This window comes from Phyllobates terribilis, unplaced genomic scaffold, assembly GCF_046119375.1.
Source record: "Phyllobates terribilis strain yellow unplaced genomic scaffold, ASM4611937v1 Scaffold_7__3_contigs__length_470593459, whole genome shotgun sequence".
In the NCBI taxonomy this organism is placed as follows: domain Eukaryota; kingdom Metazoa; phylum Chordata; class Amphibia; order Anura; family Dendrobatidae; genus Phyllobates; species Phyllobates terribilis.
The window spans coordinates 292284591-292297489 of record NW_027362767.1 but is presented as its reverse complement, the minus strand read 5'-3'; the positions used below and the strand labels follow the sequence as shown (position 1 = coordinate 292297489).

Sequence of the window (12899 nt, the reverse complement as noted above, 5' to 3'; positions counted from 1 at the left end):
GGCCACAGGGAATCACCCTGAGACACCGGGAGGTGACAGGGGATAAGTCCTGCCCAGCGGTCTGAGAGTGAGCATTGTGGAAAATGCACACTGCTCTCTGTCACTTGTGAAAAGGGGGAAACAGGGGACGCAGTGTTCGCTGTTAAGCCTGAAAAGCTGTATCTGAAAAAGAAAGTAGAAAGATTAATAAAACACCACCCACAGGGGTGGATCTGATAGGATCTAGGTCTACCTCCTACAGACACTAAGCTAAAACTGATGAGCTTAATGCCTGTAGGCGGGTATATACTGCAGAGGAGGAGCGAATTTCTTTTTTTGCCTAGTGTCAACCTCCTAGCGACAGCAGCATACACCCATGGTCCTGTGTCCCCCAAGGAAGCGATAAAGAAAAAGTAAATCTTTTGAAAAAATGGCTTGTTCGCATTTTGATTACTTCTCGGGTACAAAAAATGTATAAAAATACATATGTATGTATTTTTTTGTTTTGGTCTAGGGTTATACATCATATACTTCCCATGTACCCATGCAACAGCATCCTCCTCCGTCGCAGACTAGTGGGTTAGTGCCATCTGCATACAACACACAGTCCTATCCTGGTACTCTTCCATCATCTGGTGGAACGCTCCTTGACTCGGTGCGACAGATACCGCAGAGGCCTAGTGGTTATGTTCATCAGCAGGCATCCGGGTACAGTCATAATCCCCAAACAGGACAAAGGTACATGAGCTTAATTATAAATGTGTGTAGCGTGTTTTTTTTTGTATTATTTTTTTTTTTTGAGAATTATTTTGTACCATCTTCCAACAGATTTCCTCACCAACAAATGCAACAGGCTGGTATGATGGCTGGAATGGGTCATATGACGGCACAGAATGTTCAAGGTGCAATACGGCCTACACAGATGTTACCAGACCAACAGCAACAGCAGTATCTGAGGCAGCAACAAATGTTACGGGTAATTGAATAAAACATTTTGGTAAGCAGTTGAAATATTGGTAAGTCCAGGCTTGTAACAGGTCCTAATTTTATTAGCAGCAGCAACAACAACAACAACAACAACAACAGCAACAACAGCAACAACAGCAGCAGCAGCAGCAACAGGCTCAGGCACCACCTCAGCCTCAAGCTCCACCTCAACCACAGCAACCACCTCAGCAGGTAGCAGCAGTACCACAGGCCCAGGCACAAGGACAGCCACCGGGACTTGGCATGCAGACACTGGCACCACAGCAACCTATGGTAAAATTATGTTAACTTTCAGCTTTGCATGTTTCATTAAACACCCATAAATACACTGCTCAAAAAAATAAAGGTAACACTAAAACACCACATCCTAGATATCACTAAATGAAATATTCCAGTTGCAAATCTTTATTCATTACATAGTGGAAAGCGCTGAGAACAATAAAACATAAAAATGGTCAGTGTAAATAAAAATGAACATCCCATGGAGGCCTGGATTTGGAATGATACTCAAAATCAAAGTGGAAAATCAAATTACAGGCTGATCCAACTTCAGTGGAAATGCCTGAAGACAAAGAAATGATGCTCAGTATTGTGTGTGGCCTCCACGTGCCTGTATGACCTCCCTACAATGCCTGGGCATGCTACTGATGAGGTTGCGGATGGTCTCCTGTGGGATCTCCTCCCAGACCTGGACTAAAGCATCCGACAACTCCTGGACAGTCTGTGGTGCAACGTGACGTTGGTGGATGGAGCGAGACATGATGTCCCAGATGTGCTCAATCGGATTCAGGCACGGGGAACGGACAGACTAGTCCAAAGCATCAATGCCTTCATCATGCAGGAACTGCCGACACACTTCAGCCACATGAGGTCTGGCATTGTCCTGCATTAGGAGGAACCCAGGGCCCACTTCACCTGCATATGGTCTCACAATGGGTTTGAGGATCTCATCCCTGTACCTAATGGCAGTCAGGGTAACCTCTGCGTAGCACATGGGGGGGCTGTGCGTCCCTCAAAAGAAAAGCCTCCCCACACCATTACTGACCCACTGCCAACTGATCATGCTGGATGATGTTGCAGGCATCAGAACCTTCTCCACGGCGTCTCCCGACTGTGTCACGTCTGTTACACGTGCTCCGTGTGAACCTGCTCTCATCCGTGAAGAGCACAGGGCACCAATGTTGAATCTGACAATCTTGGTGTTCTCTGGCAAATGCTAATCAGCCAGCACAGTCTTGGGCTGTAAGCACAACACCCACTTGTGGAAGTCGGGCCCTCACACCACCCTCATGGAGTCTGTTTCTGACAGTTTGAGCAGACACATGGATGTCAGTGGCCTGCTGGAGGTTATTTTTCAGGGCTCTGGCACTGCTCCTCCTGTTCTACCTTGCACAAAGGAGGAGGTAGTGGTCCTGCTTCTGGATTGTTGCCCTCCTATGGCCCCCTCCGCATCTCCTGGTGTACTGGCCTGTCTCCTGGTACAGTATCTGCTTCATGCTCTGGACACTGTTAATAGACACAGCTACCCTTCTTGCCACAGCTCTCATTGATATGCCATCCTGGATGAGCTGCACTACCTGAGCAACTTCTGTGGGTTGTAGACACCACCTCATACTACTGTACCTCTAGCAGTGAAACCGATGACAAAATGCAAAAGTTACCAAAACAACAGCCAAAAAGGATGAACAAAGAAATGGTCTGTGGTCACCACCTGCAGAACCACTCCTTTATAGGAGGTATCTTGCTAATTGCCCATCATTTCTACCAGTTGTCTGTTCCATTTGCACAACAGGAGAAATTGATTCACAATCAGTGTTGCTTCATAACTGGACAGGTAGATTTCACAGAAGTGTTATTGACTTGGAGTTACATTGTGTTGTATAAGTGTTCCCTTTATTTTTTTCAACAGTGTATATACTAAAAAGTGTGTGTGTGTGTAAAGATACTTTTTAATATAGGTGAGTGTGTGGTCAAAATTATTTATGTATTTATATGCAATAAAAGAGCAATATCCATAATACATACATCTATATTAAAAAGTGTGCATATATAATACACACAAACAACTTTTAATATAGATTTTCAATATGTGTGTGTATATTTAATGTAAATATTTTTCTTTTATGTTAAAAAAAAAACAACTCTTGGTAGTGTTGAGCAAGTATGTTTTGTTAACCCTTTCGCCGAGTATGCTCGGGCGAGCACCGAGTAGTTACTGCTGCTCGGTGATGTGTTTGAATTGCTCCCGTGTGCATGATTTGCAACTGTTTGACAGCTTTAATACATGTGAGTAACTAAATTTAGAATTGTTTTTAAATCAAATGAGTATTTTAATAAGAATTTGCAATAATTTTCCCTCTTCCTGTTACATGTAGGTTTTTTTTCTATATATCTGACTTGGTCTATTCTTTTAGTTTCCAAGACAAGGTCTGCAACAAACGCAGCAGCAGCAACAGACAGCAGCTCTTGTACGACAACTACAACAGCAGTTATCCAGTGAGTACTCCCTGGAGAAGTTCTTGTTCAGTTTAACCTTGTCTTCTCCCTGTGTACCTTGCCGTTCATAAATAATGCATGTTCACTTGAGTACCCTGCAACAATGAAATGTTTTATAACCGTGTGTGCAGCACTTAGTGCTTTGTTTTTCCCTCCTTGTGCAGCAGCCCGTGGGTGCAGAGTATCTAATATTCTTGTTCTCTTTCCAGACACACAACCACAGCAAGCTACCAATCCATTTGGGCGTTTCTGATTTATGGCTCAAGTCTATAGGTGATAGTTCTGTTTTGGATCCCTCCTGACACAGAAGAAAGGCATCGGAAACTGAAGACAGTGTTACTGGACTGCTGTGAAGGAGAAAGACAATTACTAGGTGTTATGGCACATGGAATTTATAAACCTGGACTCTTGTATAATAATAAGGCAGGGAACCAGAATGTCACATTGTTTCCCTAAATTAAGAGCAAGGGCTTTTGAGTCTTATGGACCTTTTACCTTTCAACAAAAAAAAAAGTTTTTATTATTTTGATAATCAAATAATTGTCATTTTCTAACCTATTTATATGGCAACCTGATCTCAGGCACATGTATGAACATGGTGACAGATACTACTTTTGCGCTTTCTTTGTTCTTGTAACAGTGAAGTAGAGCCCTTAATTATGCCCAAATTGAGTGGTAATGATTTGGCCTATCTAGATTTTTCCAGCAGGTGGGACACGTTACTGGTTGGAATTTTCGTAACCTACATAATCAAATCCCACACCCTCCTCAGTATTCTGTATTGGTGTATTTGTGCACATGCCATTGGGATATTATGTGCATGTGCCTATTCTCATTAAAACTATGAGATAAGCTGTATCGGTCATCTCAAAATGCATAATTCAAGCAATTATACTCTCTGTTTTTATTCTGATTTTGCTTCTATGCCAAACAAGTTAGAAAAAAAATGCATTTTTGTATCATCGCACTGTTTCTGACCTGAAGTCAATTTAAGAAGCCACAATTTAAAGAAAATGACATGCCAATAAATATATCAAAAGATTCCACTCCAAATACATTTGGTCAAGGCTATAATTGACACTTCATTGAATTAAGAATGAGGCCTTAAGGGGTCTTTTATACAGTAATGTGATTTGGTAAATATGCCCCATATAAAGTATTTAATTTTTTCTTTCACTTGGATATATCAATATTTGATCTTCATTTGATCAGTGTGTGAAGATGAAATCCTAATTCACAAAAGAAAAACTAATTGACTTTGCAATAATTTATAAAATAAATATTTACAGATCACACCGGACACTTCTGTACAGATCTAAAACAACAATTGGGTGCATTGGATACGTTTTCTTAATACCTTAAGCATTTAGTTTGTAGGGCGTTGTCCCCTTTCCGAAAATTCTGGTTCCTGGATGCAGTTTTATTTTTTTTTTTGTTATAAATAACATTATTTACTCATTATTAGAGATGAGCGAACCCGAACTTTAAAAATTCGGGGTTCATACCGGACAGTTAGTTTCCGGTGCTAAACTCTGAACACAGAATGTTTGGAGTTCCGGGGGAAGTCTGGGAGGAGAGAGAATATTTCCCTGCTCCAAAGTTCGGGACCCATTGTTTTCAATGGGGTTCAGGTTCTGGTTCAAGTTCAGGTACAGTTCTGGTACCTGAACTGAACTTTGTCTAAAGTTCAGGTAGGGTACCAGAACCCAAACTTCCACGGGTCCCTTCATCTCCTCTACTCATTATCCTTGCGTCCCCACCGCAGCTTCCAGTGTTTGATATTTGCTGCATACTTCTCCCAAATGATCAGTCACCATTTCTCTTATAGAGGCCTCAGCTCTAGTTATCGATCAGCTAGGACAAAATTTGCAGCTGGAATTCTTCTTTGGAATTATCATGTCTAAATTACGAAACTTTCTTTAGCTCTTCCCGTGATAATTCCATAGTGCATGAATTGACAAGTAGGAAGAGGGTGCACAAAGTAGGTCTTCACAGGAGTACAGGGATCATCAGGTCAAGACAAAATTATAGTCACTTATACCTAAAGAGCAGCAGACAAAACTTTGAGACTAATGTGCTCTGGATCAACGAGGCACAGAGATATTTTTGTCCACAAGTCCACAATAATACCTTTATTTGGCAAAGATAATAACCCCTATTCACTAAAACCGGCCTTCTGAATGCCACTCTTAATGAGGAACGTGCAAAAATATGTGGCTAATTCATTATCAAGTGCACGTCACTTAATGAATTTGTCGCATCTTATTACTGGCGTGCATCTCACCAGAAATGTTACTTTAGTCAGGGACTGGAGTAACGTTTCTTGCGTAATGTATTTCGCCACTTTCCATTAATTTGACTGGTGGGTGTAGTCATGTCCTGTTCTGGTTCTTCCTCATCTCCAGCCATTTTGGCAGAGCTGCTTGAAACTGGCATGAATCAAAAGCCTCAACGTTTTTATGCAACTCCATGTTGCACAAAAATTTTGCGAACTTTCAAAGTGTTTATATGAGTTTTCTGGCAAAAACTCTTTGAACCACTTTTAATATCTCGGTGGAAGAACCTGATACAAGTTGTAATCCATGATCCTGAAAGGGTTATAATTTGTGACTACATAAAAACCAATGCAGTTCACAATCATAGAATCCATCATCAACTCTTAATTGAATCAGAGGGCGCTGCTTGGGAAAAAAAAATCCTACACAATAGGTCCTGAAAGATATTTGATATTTGCATAAGATTATGGACACTTAATTGCTGATAATGAGGCAAAGTCAAAATTGAAGATTTTGGATTTTTTCATATCTCATGTCCAGCCGCCTTTGTGTTAAAGGGGTTTTAATTTCCACTACAGATTGAAAGGTCTGTGAGAATGAAAATTGAGTATGTGGTTTACAAAACTACTGATGGGCTTTGGCAAGTATTTTACTGTCTGTAAAGGGTTGCTTTCTAAATGAAAAAACTAACTCAATATAAAAAGTAATGTAGAAAAGATGGAGATTTTTTTTTTTTTTTTTTAAAAAAGAAAAAAAAAAAAGTTTCAATTCGGTGTGACCTGGAAAACTAAAGTCTGCCCATAAATATTGACCAAATATGATACCTGCTTCAGTGGAATCCCAGCCCATGACTCTCTTTAACCCCTTCACGACATATGATGTCGTGAAGGGCATCACTAACTCCGCCCATCGGCGTCCCTGTCACATGATCGTGGGGCGCCGATGGGTTGGCATGACAACCAGGGGTCTGCAGGAGACCCCCGTGGTTGTCATTGCCAATCTGCTATGAGCGCCGCCCTGTGGCTGGCGTTAATAGCAGATGAGCATTTCTGCTATGTGTAGCACAAGCGATCAGACGATCGCAGCTTCAAGTCTCCTAAGGAGACTATTGAAGCAAGTAAAAAGTATAAAAAAAAAATGTTTTTAAAAATATAAGTTCAAGTCACCCCCATTCAAAAATAAAACAATAAAAATACACATTTGGTATCGCCGCGTTCAGAATCGCCCGATCTATCAAAAAATAAAAAGAATCTGATCAATAAGAAAAAAATTAAAAACGCCAGAATTACGGTTTTTGGTCACTGCAACATTGCAATAACAGGCAATCAAAAGATCGTATCTACCACAAAATTGTATTGATAAAACCAGCAGATCGGCGCGCAAAAAATAAGCCCTCAACCAGCCCCAGATCCCGAAAAATGGAGACGCTATGGGTCTCAGAAAAAAGCCCATTTTATGTTTGTTTTTTTGTTTGTTTCATTTAAACAAACTTTGGAAATTTTTTTCACCACGCCAATAAAAAAAAAAGCCTATACATTTTTGGTCGCTACGAACTCATAATGACCTGGAGAATCATAATGGTGGGTCGGTTTTAGCATTTAGTGATCATAGTTAAAAGAAAAAAACAATTGTGGAATTTCACTTTTTTTTTGTAATTTCTCCACACTTGGATTTTTTTTTCCCCCGTTTAACAATACAAGATATGGTAAAATCAATGGTGTCGTTCAAAAGTACAACCCATCCTGCAAAAAAAACATAAGCCCTCAAATGGCCATATTAATGGAAAAATAAAAAGTTATGGCTCTGGGAAGAAGGGGAGCAAAAACTGAAAATGGCCTGGGGTGAAGGGGTTAAAAAAAAATCTATGCTGTGAAAGCACTAGCTGAAGTCATGGAAACTCGTCATCTAGTTAAGTAATAAAGTAGGCAATGTAAAAATTGTAGGGAATATATATATATATATATATATATATATATATATATATATATATATATATATATATATATATATATATATATATATATATATATATATATATATATATATATATATAATTATACTCATACTCATATATGAGAATGTTAATCACGAAGCCTGAAGGAACAAAAATAAATGAATCAGGGTGGCTAGTAAAGATGTGTAATTATAAGTATAGATCTTCAAGTCCGTGCTGTAATCAAAATAATACAGGACTGCCGTTCTCACAACCAAGAAGTGGATAATCATCGCCAAGAAGAGTTTACATTTCCTTTCAAAGATAGAAAATGCATAAATTTATATGGTAAAAACTCTTATCTGGACTAAGAAATCAAAGAGCTGTTACCCCTGAGAGTTTCTCAAAAAATCGGGAGGAACATTTTGCCAAACTGTTGCAAAGCTCTGTGATGAGTATTGTATTGATGTAATGTGATTTTGACTCTTGCTAAAATTTGGAGACTGCCTTATTTTAACTAAATGATATTCTATAATTGTGGGTGATCTGCAACATTTGTGTGGAAACTAAACCCTGAAATGATGTAGAAATAGGTTTAGGCCAAAAAGGGAAAATAGATTCTGCAATAATATCCTTGCGAATAGAAGTAAGGTAATACGAATGCCTACTTATCTACAGGGGATGGAAAATCCTAGTGGTTAAAAGCCCCTCTGCCAGAGCCACTTGAAGACAAAAAACTGCTCAATTATTCATTAAATGTTAAGCAGTAAATTGGCAATTGTTTAATGATCCCTCAAATGCCTTGGGCAGGCTATAAAAATGTGAGGGAAAAAAAAGTTATTTAAAATATATAGATATATTTTTTAAAAGTTGAAATCAGCCCTTTTTCTTATTTCAAAGAGAAAAACAATAAGAATATTTCTTAAGTTTGGTCTTTCAAAATCAAAAGTTGTTTAATTCAAAGAGAGAGATGAAAAAATGCCATAATTGCTTCGTTTTTGGTCATCTCACCAACCTACCGGCCCCTCCGTCCACCCAAAAGAAAAAATGGATTAAAAAGCAATCAATATGTTATGTACCTGCAAAAGGTACCAATATAAACTACACTCAGGGCACAAGAAATGACAAACACTCTGTGAAGATCGGAGATTGTGGGTTTTTAATAATCACCTATTAATGTTAATGATGGAACAATATTTTATTCTTTACATCCATGGTAATACAGAAATTCCACGTAAATGTCCAAAATACAATTGTCTCAGTCCACAAGATCCCCTATTTGGGGTGGTAGTACCACTGCCTTTGTGCCAAGCGATACTCACTGTCCCCCAACTTTTGGTTGGCTCACAGATTTCGTATCTCCAGCCAGTATCATCCGTAGTCACAGTACATGATCCTCCATATGACCGATAAAACGATAGAAGCAAAAGGTATCCAGTAGCAACAGTACTTTAAGAAAGTTAATCAAATCCAGATGACAGATCCCACAACTTTAGCACGTTTATCCTGGCCAGTCGGCAGCCGATCTCTACTCCATAAGCCATTGATCCATCCATGGTCCTGGTCCTCAGACTAGATCCTATCCCTTCGACGACATTCTACCAGCTCCCCACTAAACATGTGGCTTCTTTCTCCTTCACTGGGATCAGCCCCCTGAATGGTCAGAACTGCTCTCACTCTCCCTCTTCAAAGCTAAGTGTGCATTAGTGGAGGTATTTTTCTCCGGTCAAACCCATCACCTGGGTCTGCATATGAAACTCCCTGTGGTGATGGCTCCGCCGGATCTACTTTCAACGCTCACACAATGGACCTAGTTGCTGTTTGAACAATGGTTAGAAGCTCCTGAGATACTAATGAGATTACTGAAATGCTGGACACTTTACAAGTGAAATTAGTTGACATAATGACAAGCAAGCCGAATAATAAAACACAGCAAGCAATTACTACTAAAACACAACAATAAGATCGAGGAAAATCGGTGCTCTGTGCTGGAAAAGTCTTTAGTAAATGGGCAGGTCCTCACACCCTCATAAAGTTCCATTGACAGAAAAATAAAGTTCTGGGTCTTATAAAATGACAACACATCGAATTTCTCATATTGTGAATTCATAAAAGCTATGTAATATAAAAAGAATCCCTATATAAACTTGGTATCGCTGCAATCATACTGACCTGGAGATTCATAGAGGATGAATATTCTTTTCACCTGCACCTGGTTGGTTGCACAGCTTCTTAATTGGGAGTGGCTAAGCGTCCAAAAATTAATTAAAACCTAATTTTTTTCTTAAAATTTAAAACCTGTAACCAGTAAGATTTCAAATCCAGAAGAAGTAAATAGCGCTTACACGTTTCAGGCACTACTGGCCCTTAATATATATATAAAAAAGATTCAGAAATTTGTAAAAAACAATTTTTTTACTGTATTGCCATTTTCTAAAACCCATAACCTTTTTTTTATTTTTCGGTGGATAGAGCTGTGAGGGCTTGTTTTTTAGCGTGGTGACCTGATGTTTTTATTGATACTATTTTGGCATAGATATACAAAACTTTCAGGGTTTTTTCGCTACAGTTTTTACAGATAAGGTTAATGTAATATATATATTTGATAGATTTGACCTTTCTGGACACGTTGATATCAAACGTGTATATATATTTTTTTTACATTGTTAACTGTGGAAAAAAGGAGGTGATTCTAATTTTTATATATTTTTTTTTTACATTTTTAAAAACTTTTTATTTACTTTACTAGTCCCTTTAAAAGACTTGAAGCTGGGATTTATTTTTTGCTTCTACTCTATACAGCAATATCATGATATTGCTCTATATAGTAAAAATCACTGTCTCCTATGACACCCAGCCAGAATCATATTGTGAGGTCATTATTACCACAAAATGTACACCGTAAAAACAATTGCCAAAAAACAGTCAGGATTGTGAGTTTTTTTTCACAATTTCTCCCGACTTGAATTTTCTTTCCTGTTTTCCAACACACCATGTGGTAAAATGAATGGTGTCATTCAAAAGTACAACTCGTCCCGCAAAAATAAAGTCTTCCTGCAAAAAAATAAGCTCTCATACCTCTGTTGATTGAAAAATAAAATGTTATGGTCTTTGGAAGAAGGGGAGGCCAAAATAAAAGCAAAATGCAAAAGAATGTCCCCGTTGGGAAAGTGCTAAAGGGAACCTTTTGATGTAAAAAAATGGTATTAACCTGCAGATACGGGGCTAATCTGCAGGTTAATAGCATTATGAAGATGTTTGGCCGCTGCACTGAAAGCCAGGCATCCAAGAGGAAATTAACTTTATACCTTCCGGCAGGCTTGGGCTTTCAGTCACAGAGGTGCGGCCGGCATAGTTTCAGTCAGCGCTCCGTACATAGTGAGTGGTTATTTCCAAAATTACTAGGTCTTATTATGTACACAGATATTCATTAATTTGTGCTCATTTAGTTCAATTTTGAAGTTGCCCCAGTTTGCAGATATCGCCCCCCCCCCCCCTCCAAAGTATGCCCCTCCATGCTCCGTTTACTCTTCAGTTACTATTGGAACCGTCCCGTAGTTCTCTGATCCAGGTTGATCATGCGTAGTGCAGTCGCTCTCAGCTGCCTTCCTGCCAGCATAGCTCTGCTCTAGGACATATCTTACTGCTCCTGTGAATGATGATGTCACGGAAATGGGCGAAGCTTCCTTTATTACATATCAAGAAGCAGTGGTGCCTGTGTGCTTCTAACAAAGAGGAGAGGTGTACTGAAGGATGGGGCTGTATATAGAGCTGCTAAAAGGAGTGATATGCTGCTTGATGAAGCTGGAAATAGAGGAGCTTAGAGGAGTTAAGATGTTTGTTGCTTGCTGAAGATAGGTGATGTGAACTTCAAATGCTGCTCTGTTGATAGTTATGACAAAAACTAATCTTCTGTCATATGCATCAACAGAACATTTGCAGTTTCACTTGGCTGATCTCTTGGCAACTGGCAAGAAACAACTTTTCACTGTACTGTAATTACAAGCTGTGTTGTGGAGGATTTCAGGAGAGTTGAGCTCTGCTAGAACCAGCTAATGATGTAAAAGCACGTGGGCAGCTATACTGATGTAAATGGCAGAAGATGAAATCTGTCATGGAGGGGACTGTACAGAAGCATAGGGTTGGATTAAACACATTAGCCTGATGATAACTCAAAGATGGGGCTAGTCAGGAGCACACAGGAGAGGGAAGGAGGAAGCAAGCAAAAGCATTGAGGAGAAGCAAGTGCTGCTGGGGGGTGGATATAGTTTTAGAAAATAAGAATAGGACCGCCTATTCTGCTTTTAGAAGCTGGATGCACCAAGGGGCAGATACAGATTTATAAAAGATACAAAGGTGCAAGAAACAAACTGTGTTCTGCTTAGCCTGTATATTTGCAATGTGTGTAACAGAGAAAAATGAAAAATCCATACAGACATCTCCGGAGAGGGTAGATATCACCCTCACATTGAGCATATGGGATTAATTATAGCTGGGGAAGAGAGAAACTAATTATAACTGGGGAAGTGAGAGAGAGCTGACACGTCGACCTCCATTGAAGTAGGGGTCTCCGGCAGTGACCAGGTAATTGCAGCCGAAGATTTTCTCTGGCAAAAAGATACCAAGACTGAGATTTGTTTACGCATAGGAGGGGAGGGAGGAGTACACTTCCCAGGCATAAGCTTCCTCTGATCAAAGCACGGCTCCCAGACCTTTCGGAGCCAGTGGTCAGTGACTAACATTGGGGTCTGTATTGATCCGATTTTTATGGGAATATATTTTCGACGTTGTAGTGAAGGGACAAACATAACGCAGTCACTCACATCACTTTAAGGCCATTCTAACTTCTCCAATTATTATTCGTCTGATGGTGCTCTCCATGCCATGTTTCATAACTAAAGACAGGTAAAATCCCGATAAGAAGCATGACGACAATATCTACCACCTGGGACCTCCAGGGTTGAAGATATCTTGTAAGTTGGGGATCTCATAAAATTCTAAAGAACCTACCACATACTACAATCAGCCCCCACATGAGCTCACCAAGGGGAGGTAAATGGGAGTAACCTTTATCTAATAAAAAGTAGAATTTGGGTTTGGTCATTTGTCAGTCCTGGAAGTTACAGCTTGCTGTTGTTTTGTCCGCTTTCCTAGGGAGTACCTCCTTCCACTAAGTTCTGAGCCATCTCCGTGTCACAGGTTTAGTCATTTTCTATTGTTATCTCTTT

General features: G+C 39.6%; 1 protein-coding gene across 6 annotated transcripts in view; it reads left to right on the top strand.

The window, feature by feature from the left end:
* The window catches only part of MED12 (mediator complex subunit 12), a 65676-nt gene extending 61161 nt beyond the window's left edge, over positions 1–4515 (top strand). For 4 of the 6 annotated variants that reach the window (XM_073640986.1, XM_073640984.1, XM_073640982.1 and 1 more), the window contains exons 40-44: positions 494–717; positions 808–955; positions 1033–1239; positions 3381–3462; positions 3672–4515. In XM_073640986.1, coding sequence (XP_073497087.1) covers positions 494–717; positions 808–955; positions 1033–1239; positions 3381–3462; positions 3672–3715 — 705 coding nt within the window. In that variant the 3' untranslated portion in view covers positions 3716–4515. The remainder of the gene's footprint in view (positions 1–493; positions 718–807; positions 956–1032; positions 1240–3380; positions 3463–3671) is intronic. The other 2 variants (XM_073640985.1, XM_073640983.1) reach the window with 2 other exon arrangements.
* Positions 4516–12899: the final 8384 nt, after the last annotated feature.